Source organism: Heptranchias perlo, chromosome 14 (assembly GCF_035084215.1).
Source record: "Heptranchias perlo isolate sHepPer1 chromosome 14, sHepPer1.hap1, whole genome shotgun sequence".
In the NCBI taxonomy this organism is placed as follows: domain Eukaryota; kingdom Metazoa; phylum Chordata; class Chondrichthyes; order Hexanchiformes; family Hexanchidae; genus Heptranchias; species Heptranchias perlo.
The window spans coordinates 15,898,230-15,924,271 of NC_090338.1; the positions used below are offsets into that span (position 1 = coordinate 15,898,230).

Consider the following 26,042-nt stretch of genomic DNA (forward strand, 5'->3'; position numbering starts at 1 on the left):
ATGTTCGTGATGCTATGCAGCTGGCATGGACTTCGCCCCCTACTGCCTCCCACTGCCTTTTGAGCATATAACTAGAGGGCCACTTGCCCCCTCCCCTGGGCAGATGTAGGGTGCCCCTCCTTCTGTCGACTTCTTGCACCAAGACTTCTCGTGCATCATCAGCGAACCGTGGTGGACACACTCTCACAAGTCTGGTACCAACTCAAACTGGCAGATTGGTGAAGTCCGGCATGCAGATTGGAGGATGTGGGATTTAGTGGTACACAAGCTTTATTCAATGTTTTAACATAACTCAACAGTTTGTAAGCATAGGGATGGGACCTGCATCTGTGATTTATGTGTGTGATGTCTGATCTCCGTTCAGACTCTGTGCAGACAGAAGACTGTTATTTGCAGCAAATAACAAGTACCAGCAACCTTTAAGAGCTTTCTAAGAAACAGCCTCCCTTTAAGAGATTGAGCTCCCTCTGGTGGTGGAAAGTGCAGATTGCATTGATTCCATGTGCAAGGCCTGGAACGGAACGTTGATTGCAGGCAAGTGCTCTGGTGGGTCCAAATTTGCATCATGCATGCGCAGGGGTCATTGGGCACGGGGTACGAGCGCATCGCGCTGCTTGCATCCAAAAACGACCCCTATCGAATGTTTTCCCCAATGTCTTTAACCACTGCTCTTTGTTTTCTGTTTTGCAGCCAGCTTGCTATCCATTCTGCTACTTGTCCCCTGATCCACATGCTGTGACCTTAGACATGAGACTACTCTGTGGTAACTTATCGAAGGCCTTTTGAAAATCCAAGTATATTACATCTACTACATTACCCTTGTCTACTCTTTCTGCTCCTTCTTCAAAGAATTCAATAAGGTTGGTCAAGCATGACCTTTCCTTTTGAAATCCATGTTAACAATACTTTATTATTTTTTCGGTTTCTAGATGTTTTTCTATTACATCTTTGAGTAAAGGTGACACCATTATCGTTCCGACCACCAACATTAAGCTAAAAGGTCTATATTTCCCTGGACTTGTTCTATCTCCCTTTTTAAATCTAGGAATAACATTAGCTGTCCCATACATATATAGTATATGTAAATTAGCTCATCTGTGGACAGATCCCAGAGCAGATCATGGGAAGGGTAAAAAAAAGTGAAGGAAATTCGGGCGGATAGGTTTTGGGGTGGAAAACCAAAGGAAACAGTTTTTTTCCCATTTCGCTGTCAAAATAAATTACACTGGGAGTACGGAATTGCTGAATTTACTCAGAGTCAGTGAACTCTGGTTGGGAGGTCCCCTTTAGGTACAAATCTGTTCACATGTGCAGTCTTCAGTAAGCAGATACAAAAGAGACATATGCTGGAATTGGGAAAAGCAGAGACAATGCCACCCTAGTGCCAAACCTAGCAACCACTTTATGTGAGTGTGTGGACACGCAGTATGCAGATATCTTGTGTTGGCAGCATGCTCGATTGTACAATGTTTTTGTACATTTGGAAAGTGGGTGAACAGTTGTCAGAGAGTTGGGCATTTTCCCACCTTGATGCTCCATCAAGCTTGCAGTGAAATGCTGATAGCATGAATTGGAAAGTAAGATTGTAAAAGAAGGCAAAGTGTGAGCACACTTATCTTAGCTACCCTTGGGAGATCAGCAAATGTCTTCCTCATCTAAGCCTAGGACCACTAATGGTGTGTAAGATGGAGGAGAGAAGGGAGCAGAGGAGGCAGAGGCTGCCTTGATTTTGGACAAAAATGTCCATGAACTCTTTGCATTTGTTATCAAAGATCACAATGGAGGCTCTGGGGCCGAACATACAAACATACAAACATATGAAATTGACGGGCAGGAAATGACCAGCTGGCCAATCAAGCCTGCCCCAGACCATGGTGGCTGGATCACCATGGCGAAATACTTCTTCCCTCCCCCGACCTCCCTCCCTCACACCCACCCCCACAGCCATGTAAACTCCTGGGAGAGGCAAAAACAGAAAAAAACCAGGGTCAATATAGAATCATAGAATCATAGAAGTTTACAACATGGAAACAGGCCCTTCGGCCCAACATGTCCATGTCGCCCAGTTTATACCACTAAGCTAGTCACAGTTGCCTGCACTTGGCCCATATCCCTCTATACCCATCTTACCCATGTAACTGTCCAAATGCTTTTTAAAAGACAAAATTGTACCCGCCTCTACTACTGCCTCTGGCAGCTCGTTCCAGACACTCACCACCCTTTGAGTGAAAAAATTGCCCCTCTGGACCCTTTTGTATCTCTCCCCTCGCACCTTAAATCTATGCCCCCTCGCTATAGACTCCCCTACCTTTGGGAAAAGATTTTGACTATCTACCTTATCTACGCCCCTCATTATTTTAGAGACTTCTATAAGATCACTCCTAAACCTCCTACTCTCCAGGGAAAAAAGTCTCAGTCTATCCAACCTCTCCGTATAAGTCAAACCATCATGTCCCGGTAGCATCCTAGTAAATCTTTTCTGCACTCTTTCTAGTTTAATAATATCCTTTCTATAATAGGGTGACCAGAACTGTAGACAATGTTCCCAGTGTGGCCTTACTAATGTCTTGTACAACTTCAACAAGACATCCCAACTCCTGCATTCAATGTTCTGACCAATGAAACCAAGCATGCCGAATGCCTTCTTCACCACCCTATCCACCTGTGACTCCACTTTCAAGGAGCTATGAACCTGTACTCCTAGATCTCTTTGTTCTCTAACTCTCCCCAACGCCCTACCATTAACGGAGTAGGTCCTGGCCCGATTCGATCTACCAAAATGCATCACCTCACATTTATCTAAATTAAAATCAATCTGCCATTCATCGGCCCATTGGCCCAATTTATCAAGATCCCGTTGCAATCCTAGATAACCTTCTTCACTGTCCACAATTTCACCAATCTTGGTGTCATCTGCAAAATACTAACCATGCCTCCTAAATTCTCATCCAAATCATTAATATAAATAACAAATAACAGCGGACCCAGCACCGATCCCTGAGGCACACCACTGGTCACAGGCCTCCAATTTGAAAAACAACCCTCCACAACCACCCTCTGTCTTCTGTCATCAATCCAATTTTGTATCCAATTGGCTACCTCACCTTGGATCCCGTGAGATCTAACCTTATGTAACAACCTACCATGTGGTACCTTGTCAAAGGCTTTGCTAAAGTCCATGTAGACCACATCTACTGCACAGCCCTCATCTTTTTGTTGGTTACCCCTTCAAAAAACTCAATCAAATTTGTGAGACATGATTTTCCTTTCACAAAACCATGCTGACTGCTCCTAATCAGTCCCTGCCTCTCCAAATGCCTGTAGATCCTGTCTCTCAGAATACCCTCTGACAACTTACCCACTACAGATGTCAGGCTCACCGGTCTGTAGTTCCCAGGCTTTTCCCTGCCGCCCTTCTTAAACAAAGGCACAACATTTGCGACCCTCCAATCTTCAGGCACCTCACCTGTAGCTGTCGATGATTCAAATATCTCTGCTAGGGGACCCGCAATTTCCTCCCTAACCTCCCATAACGTCCTGGGATACATTTCATCAGGTCCCGGAGATTTATCTACCTTGATGCGCGTTAAGACTTCCAGCACCTCCCTCTCTGTAATATGTACACTCCTCAAGACATCACTATTTATTTCCCCAAGTTCCCTAACATCCATGCCTTTCTCAACCGTAAATACCGATGTGAAATATTCATTTAGGATCTCACCCATCTCTTGTGGTTCCGCACATAGATGACCTTGTTGATCCTTAAGAGGCCCTACTCTCTCCCTAGTTACTCTTTTGCCCTTTATGTATTTGTCGAAGCTCTTTGGATTCACCTTTGCCTTATCTGCCAAAGCAATCTCATGTCCCCTTTTTGCCCTCCTGATTTCTCTCTTAACTCTACTCCGGCAATCTCTATACTCTTCAAGGGATCCACTTGATCCCAGCTGCCTATGCATGTCATATGCCTCCTTCTTCTTTCTGACTAGAGCCTCAATCTCCCGAGTCATCCAAGGTTCCCTACTTCTACCAGCCTTGCCCTTCACTTTATAAGGAATGTGCTTACCCTGAACCCTGGTTAACACACTTTTGAAGGCCTCCCACTTACCAGACGTCCCTTTGCCTGCCATCAGACTCTCCCAATCAACTTCTGAAAGTTCCTGTCTAATACCATCAAAATTGGCCTTTCCCCAATTTAGAATTTTAACTTTTGGGCCAGACCTATCATTCTCCATAGCTATCTTAAAACTAATTTCCCAAGAGGAGGTCAAGTTTTGCCCCTCTCTAGTCGGGCCATCCACATACTGAATGAGAAATTCCTCCTGAATACACTCAACAAATTTCTCTCCATCCAAGCCCCTAATGCTATGGCTGTCCCAGTCAATGTTGGGAAAGTTAAAGTACCCTACTATTACCACCCTATTTTTCTTGCAGCTGTCTGTAATCTCCTTACATATTTGCTCCTCAATTTCTCATTGACTATTTGGGGGTCTGTAGTACAATCCTATCAAAGTGATCTCTCCCTTCTTATTTTTCAGTTCTACCCATATAGACTCAGTGGGCGAACCCTCGGATATATCCCCTCTCACTACTGCCGTGATGTTCTCCCTAATCAAGAACGCAACTCCCCCTCCTCTCTTACCTCCTGCTCTATCTTTCCTATAGCATCTGTACCCTGGAACATTGAGCTGCCAGTCCTGCCCCTCCCTTAGCCATGTTTCAGTAATAGCTATAACATCCCAGTCCCATGTACCCATCCATGCCCTGAGTTCATCTACCTTCCCCATCAGACTTCTTGCATTGAAATAAATGCAGTTTAATCTAGACTTCCCTTGGTCTTTGCCCTGCTTTCTCAGACCATCTGTCCGGTCATGTTTTGTACACTCTCCCTTACTGCCTTTTGTTTCTGTCACCACTTTACTTCCCACTGACTTCCTGCATCGGTTCCCATCCCCCTGCCACTTTAGTTTAAACCCTCCCTAACAGCACTAGCAAAAACTCCCCCTAGGACATTGGTTCCAGTCCTGCCCAGATGCAGACCATCCAATTTGTACTGGTTCCACCTCCCCCAGAACCGGTTCCAATGTCCCTGGAATTTGAATCCCTCCCTCTGGCACCATCTCTCAAGCCACGTATTCATCCTAGCTATCCTGTCATTCCTACTCTGACTAGCCCGTGGCACTGGTAGCAATCCTGAGATTACTACCTTTGAGGTCCTACTTTTTAGTTTAACTCCTAAGTCCCTAAATTCAGCTTGTAGGACCTCATCCCGTTTTTTACCTATATCGTTGGTACCTATATGCACCACGACAACTGGCTGTTCACCCTCCCCCTCCAGAATGCCCTGCAGCCGCTCCGAGACATCCCTGACCCTTGCACCAGGGAGGCAACATACCATCCTGGAGTCTCGGTTGCGTCCGCAGAAAAGTCTGTCTATTCCCCTTACAATCGAGTCCCCTATCACTATAGCTCGGCCACTCTTTTTCCTGCCCTCCTGTGCAGCAGAGCCAGCCACGGTGCCATGAACCTGGCCGCTGCCACCTTCCCCTGGTGAGCCATCTCCCCCAACAGTATCCAAAACGGTATACCTGTTTGAGAGGGGGATGGCCACAGGGGACCCCTGCACTACCTGCCTGCACCTCTTACTCTGCCTGGTGGTCACCCATTCACTTCCTGCCTGTACTCCCTTTACCTGGGAAAAAAAAGTCTGTAAAATTCCTCTTCTACCCCCTCAAGCAATCGAAACCAGTCCAGAAGATCACATGGACCAAGTGTTATCTATAAAAACACTAACCTTCTAAATGATACATTCTCTGCCCCAGTCAGGAACCAGTCCAGCTGCCTCTTGAAGGCAGAGAGTCAGCACTCACCACAACACCAGCTCGCAATATATTCCAGAGGCTCACAATTCTCTGGGAAAAGAAGAACCACCTAACATTCAGTCTATTCCTGCTCTTCCATAGTTTAAACTCATGTGCCCTGGTCCTCCCCGACCTGTTAAACAGGAATAATCTATCAATAGGGACACTATCCAGCCCTTTACTTATTTTATAGACCTCTATCAGGTCACCTCTGAGTCTACACTGCTCTAAAGTAAATAGACAAAAGTCCCTGAGCCTATCTGAGTAGCTGAGGTTCTTTAACCTTGGAATCATTCTCGTAGGTCTCCTCTCAATCTTTTCCAAGGTCACTAAATCACCCACCATGTGGGGGGACCAAAATTGGGCACAGTTCTCTATGTGCAGTCTGACCAGTGACCTGTATAGTGTCAAAATGGTGTCCTTTGATTTATAATGAATGGGTCGATTAATACAACCCAATTCCTTATTAGCTTTAGCTACAGTTTCTCTACATTGGTCATGAACCTTTAGTGATCTGTGTACAATAACACCAAGATCTTTTTGTCGCTCAATCTCTTTCAGTATTGTTTGTTCCCTGAAAATGATACATGTATTCAGTGTTGACCCTACCAACATGCATGACATTACATTTATCTCAATCAAACAACATTTGCCAATGTGTGGCCCATTCCCTCAGCACATCTAACCCTTTTTAAATTTGATTGCATTCCTCTACCATCTTAACCCTTGCACAGATTTTGGTGTCATCTGCAAACTTACTTACCATACTCCCCACACCACTGTCCAGGTCATTAATAAAGACCGTGAAGAGTAGCAGGCCTAGGACCGATCCCTGGGGGACAACACTAGTAACATGTCTCCAAGCTGAACCATATCTGTTAACTACAACCTTTTGGTTGCGGGATTGGAGCCCATTCCTAATCCAGCTCTTCAAATTTCTACTGGTACCACAAGATTCTATCTTGTGAATTAACAGGCTTTTGGAAAGTCCAGGTAGGCAATGTCGACCGGATCACCCTCATCCACTACCCTAGTGACTTCCTCAAAAAACTTCTTCAAATTTGTTAGGCACGGCCTATTTTTTCAGAAGCCATGTTGAGAATTTCTAATGGCCCCTTTCCTTTCCCAGTGATCATAAAGGGCATCTTTTATGATCCCTTGTAGCATCTTCCTAATAATTGATGTCAGGCTGATAGGCCTGTAGTTCACTGACTCTGATTTGCCCCCTTTTTTAAAAATAGGAACTACATGAGCTAGCTTTCAGTCTAAGGGAACTACCCTTACTCTATTGAACTATTAAAGATACGGGCAAGGGACTCACAGAGCACCTGTCCCAACTCTTTAATCTCCTTGGATGAATATTATCCGGACGTGGAGCCCTATCAATTTTGAGCTTTCCTGACCTATCCAAGAGGACGTTACTATCTATTTTAATATTAATAACGCTATTCAATACCAAGCACCCCTTATCTGGAACATAAGCATCGTCGACAGGAGTATAGACTGATGCTAAATAGTCATTTAGCAACTCTCCCATAACCCGAGAATCAGTTTGAATCTGCCCTACAGTATCCTTTAGTGGCCTGATGTGGTCCTTTATGGTCTTCTGACGACTGACAATACTGAAAAAGGTTTTCCTGTTACTGCCACAATTACCGCACCTTCTTCTTTTCCAGAGATCTCTTGGCTAATCTTATGGCTGTTTTTGTCTTCCTTAATTGCATGCAATATTTTTTCCTGTCCTCCTGCGAGTTAAATGCAGTAAGTCTGTAGAATGCCGTCTGTTTCGATCGAATTTGCCTCTGTACATTTCTCGTCAACCAAAATGGTTTTGTTTTACCATTTGCCCTTCTTTTAACCATTGGGACATCTATGGCTTTATTCTGTTTGAGAATGGTTTTAAATTGAACCCATTTCTCCTCAGTACTTGATTGCCTATCTAGGAGAGTTGCCCAGTTAACTTTTGCCAGTTCTTCAGCCATTTTTTTAAAGTCGGTCCTCTTGAAATCTGGGACCAGCATTAGATTGTCTGCAACCTTGGATTGGCCAATAAGATTAAACTTAACGATATTATGATCAGAGCTGGCCAGGTGTTTCCCACACAGAGGTTTGATACAGCACCAGGGTCGCTGCTAAACACCTGATTGAGAATTTGTTTATCCCTAGTTGCCTCACCAACATGCTGTGTAAGGAAACAATCAGTTATGGGGCTCGATATTGCCAGGGCTGCGGGTTCGCGGCGGGGGGACGATTGGGTAACCCGCCCGGCGAAATCAGTCTGCCCCGCACGCGATCGCAGCCTAATTGGATCCACTTACCTGTTGTCCTGGGTTCCCCGCTGCTGAGCTGCGCGTCGGGCAGACTGCGCATGCGCAGTAAGGTCTGTCAGCGGGAGGAGCTCTATTTAAAGGGGCAATCCTCCACTGACAGATGCTGCAACAAATAGGAAAAATTACAGCATGGAGCAGCCCAGGGGGAAGACTGCTCCCAGTGTAATGATGCCTCACTCCAGGTATTATTGGATGGGGTGAGGAGGAGGGGGAGGATAGAGATCTCCCCCCCGGCGGGCGGGAGGAAGCGGCCTGCCTCTGCCACCAGGAAGGCCTGGCTCGAGGTGGCAGAGGAGGTCACCTGCACCACCAACATATCGCCCACCTGCATACAGTGCAGGAGGCGTTGCAATGCCCTAAGTAGGTCAGCCAAAGTGAGTACACTTACTCATTCCCCTACACTCCGTCTGCCACATCACCGCCCCCACCGCACATCTCCTTCTGCACTGCCAACACTACTCTGTCACATCACCCCTCACACCCACTGAAACCTCATCCTCATCTTACCTGCACCTACTCACCTCGCCAGTACTCATCCCGCCACTACCACTCAACCCAATCCTCATACAATCTCATGGCTCTATCTCGTACTCACCCTCTCATGCATCTCTTTCACGGTCAGCCTCACTCAACCTGCCACTACCTGTGCTGCAGCCACAGGGCATGCATCAGATATGTGCAATGGGAAGCGTAAGGCAAACGTGTTTTGAGCATGAAGGGGATGCACAAGGGTGTTTGAGGGTTTGTCATGGTTTTTACTTATATTTAATTTCTGAGCAACTCACATCACATATTATATTGGCACCACTACTGCCACGTCTTTGCGAAACTTGTCTGGTTTGTGCAATAATGCCCTTTCCTGAGGATCACAATGAAGACCCACAACTGATGCCACCCATTGTGTCACTGCAGAGTGGGTGTAGGTGTATTTGCAGGGCTCTTTTGTGCAGACGACTGAGACACGTCGGCGATGTCCCCGGTGGCACCCTGGAAGGATGCGAAGGAGAAGTTGTTGAGGGCAGTGGTGATGTTGACAGCGACAGGTAAGAGGATATTGCTCGGGCCAGCTGGGAGCAGCTCGGCATGAAGGAGGCTGCAGATGTCCACGACTACATGTCGAGTGACTCTGAGCCTCCGTGTGCACTGCTGCTCAGAGAGGTCCAGGAAGCTGAGCCTCGGCCTCGGTCTGTGGACCCTGTGGCGAGGGTAATGCCCCCTGTGACGCATCTCTCTCTGCGGTTGCCCTCCCTCCTGCTGTGCAGGTGGATGTGTCACAGCACTCTGTTGTGGAGCTCCACGTGTAAGAGGTGGACGGTTAGGCCGGCGAGGCTGTTGATGCTGTTCGCCCTCCGAGGAGGTCATGACTGCAGCTACGGCGGCCCCCATCCAGAAGATGTACATCTGAGGGGGTCCGCAAGGTAGGTACATGTCTCTGGACCCCGGGGTAAGTGTGCAAGTTGGTGAATTTGATTGTCAGGAGGAGGGTGGTGGAGGCCAAACATTGTCCCAAGTGACAGAGTGGCCTCCTGCAATGAGTGGGGGTCTTCCCCCCCACCCCCCGACCTGTCAAATGGACCTTTGCAGCTGCCACAGGCTGATAGCTGCAACACGTCCATTTCAACTGGGAGTGTTTCCCCCAGTATGGGAAACAGTCTCAGTTGATTGGAAAATCCCACCCCTCCTGACATATTCACTTAATCAGGTCTGTTAATGACCTGAAATGACAAGATAAATACTGTTAAGTGGCACCCAGCTGGCTTTAATTGCCGGTGGGAGTCCCACATGCGGGGGCTCCGCGCGCACGTCGGCGCGTCTGTGGGGAACCCGGAAGTGTACGGGTTGGAGCCGGGCTCCCGACCCGCTCCTGGATTCCCCGATTTTCAGAGCCCCCCCGCCAGGATCGCACCCGATAGCGGGTGCTGATATCGAGCCCATGGTGTCTACAAAATTCTCATCTACTCTCCCCACTACACTAGATGGTTCCACCATCAGATCATTTAAAACAAAGAAAGTGGAAATCTCCCATAATGCAAGTTGGGTCCAGGCGAGAAGCCTCAGCAATTTGTGAATAAAGTTTCTCATCAGCCAGGGATGCCTGTCCTGGAGGTCTATAACAGGTGCCAATCATAAACCTGGGGCCATTGGCTTGGACTAATTGAAACCAAACAGCTTCAGCTCCTGCTGATGTGCTAATATCTCTTGCCATGGGAGACAGATTATTTCTGACAAATAAGGCTACACCACTTCCCTTCTGACCTATTCTATCTTTCCTAAAACAGTGATACCCTGCGATATGGCATTCAGCACCATCATTTAAATCTAGCCATATCTCAGTAACACCGATAACATCTGGGTTTTCTAATGTTGCGTAAGATTGTAGTTCCAGCAGTTTATTTCTAAGACTTCTTGCATTAACATAGAAGCATTTCAATGGTTTGTCAGTTAGCTGACTCTGAGTACCATTTACTTTCTGTGCTTTACCTTTAGAAAATCAAGGTAGTCTATTATTGCTACCTACCCCAGTAAAACTACTGGCTGGTTTATCTAATCTTGGCTCAAATAGTTTAAATACTCTTCAGAGGCTACCTCAAAATTCTCAGTCAACATCTGTGCACCCAGAAAGTTAAGATGGAGGCCATCCCTCCTAATGAGTGAACCTTGCCGCTGAAAGGTCTGAAGAGGTGGTACATGGTGGAGGAGGAGAGTTTGCAGTGTTCCAGTATGACCCTGGAGTGTTGGGGATATTTGCTCACAAGGCGATGATATGAAATGGCCCAGAATATGCTCTCCACCATATGGAGGGTGAAAAGGTTCACCTAAAGTTCTGCAGCTTTTCTCTGCCCTTGTTACCTGAACAGACCAAATACCTGTGGAAAAGGAAAAATGACGAGGTTGAAAAAGGCAGCAGGTTGTTTCCAAGTATATATTTCCCTCCTCATCCTTATCTACTCGCTGCTCCTTGATGACATCACGCACAGGGTCAACTTCCATGTGTATGATGAGCACACCCAGCTCTCCCTCTCCTCTATTTCCCTCAATCCCATGACTACCATTAATGGGAGAGCCTTCATCCACTGTCTGTAATTATCACAAAATCTCTTCAGCTCTCCATTTCTTCGTGCTGCTTTTAAAATCTTCTCCAAGCACAATATTTTGAATGTTCAGTGATTTCTCCTAACTTGCACATCATTGCATCTTGTCTTTAATCCTTTTATCTATTTTCCCCTCTTTGTAAAGAGCTTTGGAATGTTTTCTTCATTAAAAGTGCCATATAAATGTAAGTTTTTGTTTTTGTTCAATTTTTGAGGGGTAAGGGAATGTCTGAGAAACAAGAATCTATTATAATGGGTCTATCTATAGGAAAGTTTTTTATCTCTATACAGCTCCTTACTGGGGTGTGTTTGTGTTGTGTCACTTCTGAAATGAATGATAACTAACAACTTACTGAAAACAAATTCTCCACAGTATTAATAATTACACAGATCGGATTGAGGAGATTGCTATCTGATTTTAAAATGTTTGTTCTCCTTTCTTGCAGGATGCCAGAATTATATTTATTTTTTCCATCAGGAAGGCAACTTTGTATTTAAAGGGCCAGATAATCCTGGAAATGGCCCCATTGTCTGGGAATGGAGACCTCACTCAGGGCAACAAACTACAAAGCAATTGGGTACTTTTCACAGAGAAGACCAGTGGTGGGCTGTACGATGGAGTGATGATTACAATAAGATACCAGGCATTTCTCAGAGGATACATGAGGACTGGGGTACCCTTAATCTGAGAATCAGAAACCCCACCTTTGAACTTGCGGGATTGTTCACCTGGACTCAGACGCAGCCCAGTAATAAAATCCTGAAACAGTGTGAAATATTTGGGATCAAAGGTAAGTGGGACAAAGTCTAGAAAAGGTTCAATAATGTGATTTTCTGTGAGCAATTGCACATATATTTCTAATAGAATTTTGGGATCATGTCATTATCCTCCAGTTCTATCACCTATTCCAAAATGAATCTCTCTTTAAAATCAGCTGGTTGTGTAAAAATCCTTTGTGCATTAGAACTAGTTTTTGCACTCAGGGCGAGTAATCTTGAATGTGAACATCAGCATTTGTTTGCAAATTTTTGCCCATCCTCCTAAAATTCTGAGACACTGACCAGGGAAGAAGTTGGAGTTGGTGATTAGCATTTATCTGACTGTATCTGTAGTAAAAAGAAAATTCTGAATGCAATTGTTCAGAAAGTTTACATTTATGGAAAACTATATTACACGTTATTTATCTCTTTTTACAGTTGAGACAGATTCACAGAAGCCTGTAATGGGCAGTGACATCACCCTCAGTTGTACCATCTCCAGACTCTCAGATACAGTCAGTCTTCACTGGAAACAAAGAGACTCATCTCAGCAGAACAGGAGGAACAACACTGATGAGATCCATCTGAATAACACAGTGTATCTGATAGTCAGACACGTTGGAGCAGAAAATCAGAATTTGTATACGTGGGAAGTGCAGGAAAATGGATCCATTGTTCTCACTGGAAATATAAATATTGATATGGATCATTGTAAGTCAAAAGCTACGTTGCAGTATGTATTAAATAGTTGCTGATATAAAACTGTTGCACGCAAAATAGAGGGAGCACAGAAACCGTGTAGGATTTTACTGCAGAATGTAGTCCTTGTTTTTGCCCTGGAACGTGGGTGCATATATAAAATGGTAACATTAAGAACTGATGTAACCAACCAGTAAATGCAATGGATTCATTTTGATTCACATGTATTCATCAAAAAGAATGAAATCCATTGATCTATAATAGCAACTGTTATTTCAGTCTATTTTGGAATGGAGAAATACAAACAAATTAAAGGTACCCAATACATGTGTTACAAGGTTATGGTCTTTCCTTAGATATTCTCTTGGGTAGAATGGTACTAGTCACTCATAAAAGTGGTCTGAGTGGCTTACATTTAGGGATGTTCTCATACTATCCAATATCTGACTTTTTTTTATTCCTTCATGGGATGTGGGCATCACTGGCAAGGCCAGTATTTATTGCCCATCCCGAATTGCCCTTGAGAAGGTGGTGGTGAGCCACCTTCTTGAACCGCTGCAGTCCGTGTGGTGAAGGTTCTCCCACAGTGCTGTTGGGTAGGCAGTTCCAGGATTTTGACCCAGTGACGATGAAGGAACGGCGATATATTTCCAAGTCGGGATGGTGTGTGACTTGGAGGGGAACATGGAGGTGGTGTTGTTCCCATGTGCCTGCTGCCCTTGTCCTTCTAGGTGGTAGAGGTCGCGGGTTTGGGAGGTTCTGTTGAAGAAGCCTTGGCAAGTTGCTGCAGTGCATCCTGTGGATGGTACACACTGCAGCCACGGTGTGCCGGTGGTGAAGGGAGTCAATTTTCAGGGTGGTGGATGGGGTGCCAATCAAGCAGGCTGCTTTGTCCTGGATGGTGTCGAGCTTCTTGAGTGTTGTTGGAGCTGCACTCATCCAGGCAAGTGGAGAGTATTCCATCACACTCCTGACCTGTGCCTTGTAGATGGTGGAAAGGCTTTGGGGAGTCAGGAGGTGAGTCACTCGCTGCAGAATACCCAGCCTTTGACAGTATTTATATGGCTGGTCCAGTTAAGTTTCTGGTCAATGGTGATCCTCAGGATGTTGGTGGTGTGGGATTCGGCGATGGTAATGCCATTGAATGTCAACGGGAGGTGGTTAGACTCTCTCTTGTTGGAGATGGTCATTGCCTGATTAAATAACCTAGGGGTGTAAGAATAAGACCCCCTTGTGAACTGAATTGGATATTCATGTCCATCGCACTTAGATCAATCAGTGCAAGTTGTCTTTGTATAGAAATGAACACCCTATACTTTCCCACTCTAGTGGATCAACTACATGACTTAAACAAATTAACTACTGACTACCCTCCTACATATAAAACTTGTGAGCCTGGCCAAAGCAAACCCTTGCAGGTTTCTGTTTCAAGCCAGACTGACTTTGCAGACTTTGATGGACCTGCCTGTCTGCCTAAGTCTCTGTCCATATTTTATCTCCTTCTGTTAATAACCCGAGGGGACCAGATGCCCCCAACTCAATGGGTATGAGGTATTTATTAATTATCGATTGCTGAGGCAGTGCAACAAATTGGTTATGATCTACAGTCCACAGGGAAACAACATCAAAATTAACTGGACAGCATTTTGACCATCTATATTTTATTTTAACTTGTATGAATACACTTTGCTTTAAAACCCAAGATTTAAAAGTAACTCTTTTTTCCAAACCATTTTGTGGAAGAATGGTCAAAGAATCCCAAAATGCAACAACATCATTATCTGTCTTGAACAAATTTTAATCACAATTAACTAAGAATCAACACTGTGCTTACCTCTTGTTGCTTTATAATATCTCTTTTGCTCTATTCTAACACTTCTTTATGCCATGCAATGGTCTGGGTTCTGTGATGTAGATGGCTCCTGACCTTCAGAATGAACCTTTAGGATAAGAGATGGGCCTCCTCTCGGGACTGCTGAGTCCTAGAATGGACCCACCACAAATTGCTTATCTGGGATTGGATCCTCAGCAGTCTGAGTCTGCAGAGTAACTCTTACTAATGAAGACATTTGAGAGGACAGTCCTGAGAGTTCCCCTGAGCTGCTGTCATGAGGGAGAATCCGCTCCTGGGAGCAGTATCTTGCTATTCCTCTGAAAGTAGGGTCAGAAGGCTGATGATTGCTGTGGGTGAATAGACTGATTGGAATCATTAGTATCTTCAAACCCCTGACAGAGAGTGTACCTGATATCCTTCAAACACTCCGAGAAGCTGCTCTGTGGAAATCTGAATCTGGTAGTCAATGATCTCTCCATTAGGTCCCCCAAGGCCTGCAAGTCATTATTAAATGCTTCTACATCAGAGACACTCAGTGGCCGAGAAGCCTCCTTGTTAAGGGGGCACATGCAGATATCAACATCCTTTTCTTCACAGCATTCTTCCTGAGATAATCATTTATTCACTTTGGAGGCAAGGACTGACTTTTCCTTAGCCTCCACTCAGGAACATCAGGTTTTATGACATGCAGTGCAAAATTGTCTCAGTGATTTTATGGTATCAATTAATCCTGCCACATAGCTGGCACGGCACCTACCTTTTCTTCTGTTGTCAGATTATTAAATGAAAGAAAGACTTGCATTTATATAGTACCTGTCATGATCTCTGAACATCCCAAAGAGCTTTACAACCAATGAAGTAGTTTTGAAATGTAGTCACCGATGTAATGTAGGAAACATGGCAGCCAATTTGCGCACAGCAAGGTCCCATTAGCAGCAACATGATAATGACCAGATAATCTGTTTTTAGTGATGTAGTTTGAGGGATAAATATTGGCCAGGACACCAGAGAGAACTCCACTGTTCTTCAACACTGTCTTGTAACATTGCTGGAACCGTGTAGCAAAAGCTATTTGGATGATAGTGGGATTGGCAGCAAGTGGAAGATCTCTTGCTATATGGTTGGAGTAAGAGATCTTCCACATGCAGCCAAGCCCATTATCTTCCAAATAGCACTTGCTACACAGTTTGCAGGCTTTTTGCCTCTAACTCTCTCTGATATTGGGGGCCAGGTTTGGGGCAGATAGACCGTGTACCACAACCAGACCTTAAAACAATAGGCAGCCTGGGCCGCCAGCCAGTGTATCCAGGTCCCAGACCAAATGCTGGAATCCCAGCCAAATTATATCAGGAGGGCGCTGTTTGGCCCTGTGGAAATTCAGAACATCTGTATCTCAGTAGTTATAAAGATCTAACACCTTGTTTCCTGTCTCTCTATTGCAGATTTATATGATAAGAGATACACACTTTATCGGTCAGGCACAGATCACAGTGAACTCTACCTGATTTGTAAAGCTCAAGCTGAGAACACTAAAACTAAATGGACTTGGAGGTCACATCATTTTCAGAATCAAGAGAAAGAAATAGCTTCTACTTTCAGATCTCAGCCTTTGAAACTAAACAGGACCTACTTTGGGAATCGACTGGTTCCCACAATGGCAAATTTTAATGGCAAGAACTTCAGTGTGAGGATTGTCCCTGTACTGTTTGAAGATGCCGGAGTTTACACATGTTCTCTGGGATCATATAAATTTGTGACCATTAAACTAATCACAGTTAAAGGTATGAGACAGAATATTGCCGTTGTTTTCAGTGATAAAGTCATTGTTTAAAATCTAAATGATTTTCTTGTTTACACAGTCACAGCTGAACCATCTGATGCAGTGACTGAGGGAGACACCGTTACCCTGACCTGCTCTGTCTCTGATGTCACTGAATCAATGAGACTTGTTTGGATCAATAGTGATGGCAAAACTGTTGGAGAAAAAACATTGAATGGAAGGAATGGGGAAGAGAAATCATTGAGACTGAATATTCAGAAAGTTGACAGAGGCAGAGGGAACTGGATATGTGTTTTGTTTTATCAAAACAGGCCCCTGGTTTTAGTCCCGTACTATCTGGAGTCCAGTGGTAAGTGACTCAGGGTTTGCTCTTTTTACTTATTATCACAATAGAATATTCATGTCACTTATTGTTCTTTTTGCCAGAAGTAACCCCTCCTTTATATCCTGTGTGTGAGGCTCTACCAGTGGTGCAGAGCCTCAGAAAATTTACCCTGAGATAACTCAGCACAGCCTGGGATCGAGCCTGGAAACTTCCTGGTCTGTATGTCTCACCTACGCTCTTGGTAAAAACACTGAGCCAGGGCAAGCATTTATTTTTGACAGCAAACTGGAACGGTTTCCATCGGTTTTCTGAGTCAAAATCAATCAGAATGCCGAGGCAGAATGTCCAAAAAAATCACAGCAAAATGTAATTCCCAGCTGTAAACATTGCAATTGAAACTCTCCACTCTTCAGGCTCAGAGAAACTCTTCTTTTCTGCCTGTCTCAGCTGATCCTGGGAACATCTGTGTCTCATCACTCTCATTCTAACTTAGGGCCAGTGCATTGTGAGTGTAAAAGCAGGAAACTCAAGGCTGCAGTGTTACTGGCTCTCATTATAATATAAATAAATGAGTTCATTTGGGAACTCCACAGGCAGATCGTGGAAAGGGTAAAAATGTTCAAGGATATTGAGGTAGATTGATTTTAGGGTGGATATCCAAAGGATCCAGCTTCTGCTGCATTTTGTTGTCAAAAGAAATTACACTGGGTGTGCAGAATTGCTGAATTTACTCTGAGTCAGTGAGCATGGGTGGTCCCATTTAGATACAAAGCTGTTTACAAAAGAGACATGCTGGAATTAGGAAAAGCAGAGACAATTCCACTCTAATGTCAAGCCTACCATCCAACTTTTGTGAGTCTGTGAACATACAGTGTGTAGATATTTTATGTTGGCAGCGTGTTAAATTTTACAATGTTTCTGTGCATTTGGAAAGTGGGTGAAGAGTTGCCAGAGAGCTGTGCATTGTCCCACCTTGAAGTGCTGATAGCATGAATTGGAAGTAAGATTATAAAAGGAGGCAAACTGTGAGCACAATTACCTCAGCAACCCTTGGAAGATCAACAAATTTCTTCCTTATCTACTCCTAGGATCACTGAGCAGTGTGTAAGATGGGGGACAGGAGGGAACAGAGGAGGCAGAGGCTGCCTTGATTTTGGACAAAAATGTCCATGAGCTCTTTGCATTTTTTATCAAAGATCACAATGGAGGCTGTGGGGAAGTGAAGTCTGAAGAGGTGGTATGTGCTGGAGGAGGAGAGTTTGCAGTGGTCCAGGATGACCTGGAGTGTTAGGGATATTTGGTCACAGGACGATGGTGTGAAATGGCCCAGAATATGCTCCCCACCATATGGAGGGTAAGAAAGTCCACCTAAAGTTCTGGAGCTTTTCTCTGCCCTTGTTGCATGAACAGATCAAATACCTGTGGAAAAGCAAAAAATGGATTTGGTTGAAACAGGCAGCTGGTTATTGCCAAGTATATAGTTCCCTCCTCATCCTTATCTACATGCTGCTCCTCGGTGACATCATGCACAGGGTCACCTTCCATATGTATGTTGAGGACACCCAGCTCTCCCTCTCCACCACTTCCCTCAAAACCATGACTACCATTGATGGGAGAGTCTTCAGTCACAGTCTGGAATTACCATAAAATCTCTTCACCTCTCCATTTCTCCGTGCTCCTTTAAAAACATTCTCAAGACCCATATTTTTGAACGTTCAGTTACATCTCATAATTTTCACATCATTGTTTGTTGTCTTTTTATCATTTTATCTATTTTTCCACTCTTTGTGAAGAGTCTTGGAACGTTTTTTTCATTAAATGTGCAATATAAATGTAAGTTTTTGTTTTTGTTGAAGCTATGGGGGCTGAGAAACAATAATCCTTTATAATAAGTGAAAGTCACTTTCTTCTATACAGCTCCTTACTGGGCTGTGTATGTGCTGAAATGAATGATAACTAACAACTTACTGAAAACAAATTCTCCACAGTATTAATAATTACACAGATTGGATTGAGGAGATTGCTATCTAATTTTAAAATGTTTGTTCTCCTTTCTTGCAGGAAGCCAGAATTATATTTATTTTTTCCATCAGGAAGGCAACTTTGTAATTAAAGGGCCAGATAATCCTGGAAATGGCCCCATTGTCTGGGAATGGAGACCACACTCAGGACAACAAACTACAAAGCAATTGGGTACTTTTCACAGAGAAGGTCAGCGGTGGGCCGTACAATGGAGTGATGATTACAATAATATACCAGGCATTTCTCAGAGGATACGTGAGGACTGGGGTACCCTTAATCTGAGAATCAGAAACCCCACCTTTGAACTTGCGGGATTGTTCACCTGGACTCAGACACAGCCCAGTAACAAAACCCTGAAACAGTACGAAATATTTGGGATCAAAGGTAAGTGGGACAAGGACTAGAGAGGGTTCAACATTATGATTTTCTGTGAGTAACTCCACATATATTCCTAACAGAATGTTGGGATCCTCTATCATCCAGCACAGAATGAAGATCTCAATAAAAACAGTCAGATGAGTATGAATCCTGTCAGCATTAGAACTAGCTTATGCACTAAGGGCTTGTAATTCTGATTGTTAGCATTAGCATTTGTTTGTAAATAATTGCCCAACTTGCTAAAATTCCTGAAACAATGGCTAGGGAGGGAGTTGGAGTTGATAGCGAGGGTACGGAGGTCGTGAAGACGGTGGAATACGATGGCTTTGGTTCTCCCAATATTTAATTGGAAGAAATTGCAGCTCATCCAAGACTAGATGTTAGACAAGCGACTTGAGAGCATAGAAGCAGTGGAGTGTTCTCGAGAGGTGGTGGAGAAGTAGAGCTGGGTGTCATCAATATACATGTGGAAGCTGACCCAATGTCTTTGGATGATGTTGCCAAGGAGCAGCATGTAAATGAGGAAGAGGAGGGGGCCAAGGGGGACAAGTGGACACTATCTGGGAAATGTTGATTGTCAGCACGAAGCACAGCTGCTTAGCATTTGTCTGACTCAGTCTGTTTGAAGTGAAAAGAAAATTCTGAATGCAATAGTTCAGAAAGTTTATATTTATGGAAAACTAAATCTTACTTCATTTTTTTTTCACAGTTGAGACAGATTCACAGAGGCCTGTAATGGGCAATGACATCACCCTCAGTTGTACCATCTCCAGACTCTCAGATACAGTCAGTCTTCACTGGAAACAAAGAGTCTCATCTCAGCAGAACTGGAGGAACAACACTGATGAGATCCATCTGAATAACACAGTCTATCTGATAGTCAGTACAAAAAATCAGAATTTGTATATGTGGGAAGTGCAGGAAAATGACTCCATTGTTCTCACTGGAAGCACAAATGTTGATGTGGATCAGGGTAAGTCCAAAGCTACCTTGCAGTATGTATTAAATAGTTACTGATATAAAACTGTTCCACACAAAGTACAGGGAGCACAGAGACCACTGTGGGATTTTCCTGCAGAATGGAGTCCTTGTTTTTGCCCTGGAAAATGGGTGTAAATAAAAATGGTGACATTAAGAGCTGATGTAACCAACCAGGTGGACTCAATGGATTCTCGTCGATTCACATGTATCAATCAAAAAGAATAAAATCCATCAATCAATAATAGAAAATGCCATTCCAGTCTATATTGGAATGGAGAAATACAAACAAATTAAAGGTGCCCAATACATGTGTTACAAGGTTAGCGTCTTTCCTTAGATAGTCTCTTGGGTACAGTGGTGCTGGTCACTCACAAAAGTGGTCTTAGTGTCTTACATTTAGGGGTTTTCTCATACTGCCCAATATCTGACTATATGATAACATAACCCAGGGGTGTAAGAATAAGACCCCCTTTCACGTGTACATCTTTAGCCAATTTGAAGGAGGACCAAAAAAAACCTTGGTGATACAATGTAAGTAATGAATTGTTACATTGTTTCATTTAACAGCGAGTGAACATACAGAGTAACAGATATGATCAGATTCACTTATTTCAATCAGTGCAACCTGACTATGTGTATGAGTTCACAATAATGAACATGCTACGCATTCCCACACCAGGGGGTCAACTACTTGCCTTAAACAAAATGGGAGTGAAATTGGATAAGGCACGAACCCGGGCGTGGGGACCACGATCTGCGACTAACCCGCGCCTGGTACTTCCTGCTCAGGCAGCACGTGAGCTTCCTGCTAATTGGCATGAAAATCAGGAAACCCGAAATGGGGCGTGGCCAGCACTCGTCACAGGCAGCCTGCATCTCTTAAAGGTGCAGGTGCACATTTTAAATGGCAGGTGCACAGTCCACTGTGAGGAGTGAAAGATGACAGGAAGGATCGCTGGACCGTTTCGAGAGCACGCCCCATGCTTCTCCGACGATGCACTGGAGGCCCTGGTGGAAGGGGTGGACGAAAGGATGTCCATCCTGTACCCACAGGGTGGTAGAAGACCCTCCAGATTCGAGCTCTGCAGGCATTGGGAGGCTATGGCCCAGGAAGCCAACGCCAGGAGCACTGCACCATGCACGTGGGTGCAGTGCCATAAGAAATTCAATGATTTGACACGAGTGGTCAAGGTAAGCGAATGAAATTGTGAAATGGCACATCCGACCAACTGCACCACTGCTCCACACACAACACCCCCCGTCATCCACCCACCAACAAATATTGCCCATCCATATGCAATGCTGCACTCGGCATGCTGCATCTCACCCTCACATAGTACTACACTTGCAGGTCACACAACCACCACACACAGATCACACATACTGGCAACGATTCAACCATGACAGACACATCACCCAGACACCTTGCAGGATATTCACTGACACACGGCCTTCTGTCTTGCAGGAGAAGGTGTTGCATAACAGCCAGCAGCAGGAGTGACCTGAGGGAGGACGGGCACGCCTACATACCTTCACCCCCATGGAGGAGACCATGCTTCGGATCATTGGGCGGGCCGTCGCTGCAGCTGTGACCACATGCCGCACTGGAGGTCCCGATGAAGGGGGTCTCTGCGTATTTAATGCTCCTTCTCGTTTTCCACATCTCATCCTCCCACAATCTTTTCTGACTCAAGTGCTGCAGGTGCTGCCAGCACAAAAATCTTATGTGCTCCTCACCAGGGTGCACATCTCAACCTGTTTCCCTTTGTCATTGCAGATACCCAAGAACAGGAGCCGGCACCATCTGAGGAGGAGGAGGACGAGAAAGCTGAAACCACACCGTCATTTGATCTGACACTCGCATCCACCAGCTCAGAGACTGACACTGTGCATCCTTTAGAGGCTAGGTTGGAGGAGGGATCTGCATGTGGTGAGACACCGACCACAGATGCTCAGGACCCGGAGCGGGGAGAACGAATACCACAGGTGCAAGCTCGCTGGAGGGCAAGGTCGTTCACTAGTTCTGCTGTAGAGGAGTCAGATGAGGACTTCGATGGGCTCGGCTACAGAAGACGGCTGATGGACATACAGAACCAGATGCTTAGTGCACTGGAAAGCCTGCCAGGAAGCCTGTGCACAATGTCAAGGGGCATGGAGGAGCTCCAACTTGGCACAGGGCTTTGCACAGAGCTTAGAGCCCATCCTTTCCCACATGGAACGGGTGGTCACCTCCATCAGCACACCTGTGGAACCCACCATGATGCAGCGTCTGATGGCCGATGTCGCAGCTTCCATTGCAGAACAAAAGCTGCCATTGCATCACTAAGCGATGTGATGAAAGGTCTGCAAGCTACGGTTGAAGCTCAGACTGCTGCTATCGTGACTCTGGGGACCACTATGGAACGGGCCTCCCAGGGCATCACAGCACTCCAGCAATCCGTTCTCCAGCTGATCACCAGGAGTGCTGAGGCTTCGCCCTGTGCGAGTGGCAGTGTCGCCATGGCAGTCGAAACTGCTGCCCTCTCTCCGGGTGACAGCATTCTTGCTCCCACCCTTGCCTTGTTGTTGCCTATCAGCCCGGCCAGATTGCTGCAGCCTATGCCGAAACGGTGCAGTCGGAAGCCGGGCCCTCCCGGCCCAGAGCTGCTCAAGGTCGTCCTCCAAGGCCATCTGCATGCTCCTCAGTTGAAGGTCAGCAGCCTTCCACCACCCATGCTCCAGCCAACTGGAGATGGACCTCATAGGAGCACTAGGACAGGTAAAGGCACATGAAGAACAGGCATTAAGGATATGCACAAGGGTGAATAGTCTCCTTTTGTTTGCATAATTTAATTTGTTAATTGATAAATGTGACTCTGAATTTGCATTTGGTGGTGGTTTTTATTTCTGCGATGAGCTGAGGGAGAAAGCAATGTGTAATCAGATGGAGAGCGATTTGATGATCATGTGGGAGCAGACAGGTGGGGAGTGTAGGACTGTTGGTGACTTGGGAGATGTCGTTCACATTATTGATACTGAGCATGGATCAGGTGAGCACACAGAGCCCTTGCAGACAAGGCCCGTGTTCCTTGTTGTCCCTTTGCATCTTCCTCCACTTCCTCCTCAGCCTCTTCCTCCTTCTCCTCCTCTTTACCCTTTGGCTCAGGGTCTTGCCAGATAATTGGTGGCAAGGGCTGGTCCCTCATGATAGCGAGGCTGTGCAGTATGCAGCATACCACCACGAATCTTCCCACCCGCTCAGTGGAGTACTGCAGGGCTCCTCCAGAACAGTCCAGGCAGTGGAAGCGTGTCTTTACGTAGCCTATGGTATGCTCGATGAGGTTGCGTGTGGCCTCATGGCTATCGTTGTAGGCCTGCTCTGCACATGTGCGTGCATGCAGCATCGGAGTCATGAACCACCGCATGAGGGGATAACCCTCATCACCCAGCAGCCAGCCTTTGACTTGCCGAGCCAGTTGAACGATAGCTGGCACATTAGAATGCTGCATAATGAAGGCATCGTGACTGTCCCCAGGATAGCGGGCATCGACCTCCATGATACGATGCGTGCGGTCACACACCAGCTGCACATTCAGGGAATGGAACCCCTTACGGTTCCTGAAGATGGCCGAGTTGATATGTGGAGCACTCAAGACAATACGCATGCAGTCAATGGCACTCTGCATCATGGGAAAGCCTGCAATGCGAGAAAACCCTCGTGCTCACTCGTTCTGCTTGTCCCTATCAGGAGAGAACATGATGAATCTGTTGCACATCTCATACAGTGCCTCTGTGACCTCCCTTATGCAGCACTGCACTGCAAACTGTGAGATGTTGCACAGATCGCCAGCAAAGGCCTGAAAGGATCCAGAGCCATAGAAGTTCAGTGCCACAGTTACCGTCACAGCCACAGGCAATGCTGTCCTTGCCCTGCTCTGAGGCTGTAGTTGCGGCTGCAGCAGGTGACATATCTCCATCGCAACCTCTTTGGTGAACCTCAGCCATCGGATGCCCTGATCTTCACTCATGTTGAGGTAAGGGTTTGATCTCTGAAGGTCCTAATGTGATATGGCCTCCTGTTCAGTGCCCTGCGCCTCCTCCCCATCCTCCCCCTCCTCCCTCTCCTCACAGTTTGACCTGCTCTCCGTGGCCTCTCTACATGATCCCAGTCATGTTCGATGTCCAACAGGAGCCCTCGCAGATGACCATGGTTGCCAGGTATCTTGTTCAACCACTGTTGTAACTTTCCGAACCGTAAGGCAGTACCTGGCACAACACTCTCAAATATACCCTAACAACTCTCTGTAAGTATAGGGAGCTTCAACAAACACTTCCTATTCTATGAGCAATAATCCAGCAACTAACCTGCAACACCTGCATGATCTCTTTAATAGTGCTGGTTGGGGGGGTCCTCCAGTTACTCTAAGACATGTTCAGGTGTGCGTGGTTAAGACAGTGCGTTGAGTGGAGCGTTAAGTCACAAAATGGTGTGTATCACTTTAAATCAGCTTTGCACACTGATTGTACGCAGTTTCTCCCTACTTTAAATGATGCCGGCGTTCATTCTCTGCACATGTGCTGAACCCTTTACCAAGATGGCGTCTGGCACACGTGTGTGCGCATCCAAGACGCGCTACACGACCCAATTTAGGGCCCAATTTAGCGCCCAACAACTTCTATCTACCCTCCTGCATACTAAACTTCTGAGCCCGGCCAAAGCTTGCCCTTGCATCTTTCTGTTTCAGGTTTGACTGAAGTTGCAGTCTTTGATGGATCGGCCTGTCTGCCTATGTCTCTGTCTCTATATTATCACCTTCTGTTAATAACACGAGGGGACCAGAGGTGCCCAACACAATGGGTCTGAGGCATTTATTGCTTAACAAATTGATTATTGTCTATAGATCACGGAGAAAGAACATCAAAGTTTAACTGTAAATCATTTTGACTGCCTATGTTTTATTTTAACTTGTATGAATACACTTTGCTTTAAATCCTAACATTAAAGGTTACTCTTTTTTTCAAATCCTTTCTGTGGAAAAATGGTCAAAGAATCCCAAAATGTGACAACATCATTATCGGTCTTGAACAAATTTTAAACACAATTAACTAAGAATCATGTAAGGGGTTTCTTTTTTTTTACTGTTTCTCGGGCTTATAATAGGTCAGCCAGTTATGTTTTTCCTGAGCTGCCCTGCCCGCAGTGCGGTTGCGAATCGCTTACCCCTTCCTGATTCTGAGCTGAGGACTTATCGAGTGGTAACAAAGACAGACAAACAGACCAGTGGATTTGTACAAGGAAAACCAATGTTTATTAATAAGAAAACTAAAACTACAAGGTAAACAGTATAATACAGAAGATAAAAAGAAATCGCTATGGATGTAATACAGTCTTACACTTATCGGGTTGAAAGAAACAGACACATCGAGGGAAAATTCTAAAATCACAAGTTTAGCAATATTCCTTTAACCCCCAACCTTACACTTATGCTAGGTTGTCTTGTGGCAGCCAGAAAATTAATGCTCACCGGTGAAAACAGATGAAAAGGCCTGGCCCCTGTGCCTGCTGCTGCCGTCGACATGTGGTTGCGAGGTTTACTGGATGGCTTCCTTCTTAGTTGCTAGCAGACAGACAGGACAGGGCCAAGAGGCGAAGAGAGCAGCTACTACTACTACTCAGAAATATACTGGGCAGCTTCAGTTATACCCTCTTGGTAACAGGTTTTTTCATACCTTATCAGCTTGCTTCATTGTTTGATTTAAGCACGAAACGTAAGACAAAGGACCCCATCTCTGGCCCATTTACATTATGGCCGTTTCCTGTATCGATCTGTATGCTAACTGCTTTACCATTGTTCCGAATGTACCTTGATGGTTCACCTTTTGTCCTGCGATCACTTCCTGCTCGAATTTTGATGTGTTGACCGGCCATGTTGATAGCTTGCCTCAGGGCTAGAATGCAGCTGCATTGTTTAAAGAAACCTGTCTAGACACGAAAACCTGCCAAG

At 45.3% G+C, this 26,042-nt stretch overlaps 2 protein-coding genes across 2 annotated transcripts in view; both read left to right on the top strand.

Annotated features, from left to right (window-relative positions):
• Nucleotides 1-26,042, top strand: part of LOC137332318 (uncharacterized) — a 73,758-nt gene that overhangs the window by 30,334 nt on the left and 17,382 nt on the right. The window contains exons 7-12 of the mRNA XM_067996058.1: nucleotides 11,727-12,071; nucleotides 12,478-12,750; nucleotides 16,015-16,353; nucleotides 16,432-16,701; nucleotides 18,739-19,083; nucleotides 19,787-20,050. Coding sequence (XP_067852159.1) covers nucleotides 11,727-12,071; nucleotides 12,478-12,750; nucleotides 16,015-16,353; nucleotides 16,432-16,701; nucleotides 18,739-19,083; nucleotides 19,787-20,050 — 1,836 coding nt within the window. The remainder of the gene's footprint in view (nucleotides 1-11,726; nucleotides 12,072-12,477; nucleotides 12,751-16,014; nucleotides 16,354-16,431; nucleotides 16,702-18,738; nucleotides 19,084-19,786; nucleotides 20,051-26,042) is intronic.
• On the top strand, nucleotides 21,336-22,922 carry LOC137332067 (uncharacterized). Its single transcript, XM_067995789.1, has 2 exons — nucleotides 21,336-21,683; nucleotides 21,836-22,922. Exons 1-2 carry the CDS (start codon nucleotides 21,599-21,601, stop codon nucleotides 22,828-22,830), a joined length of 1,080 nt encoding a protein of 359 aa, XP_067851890.1. The 5' UTR covers nucleotides 21,336-21,598; the 3' UTR covers nucleotides 22,831-22,922.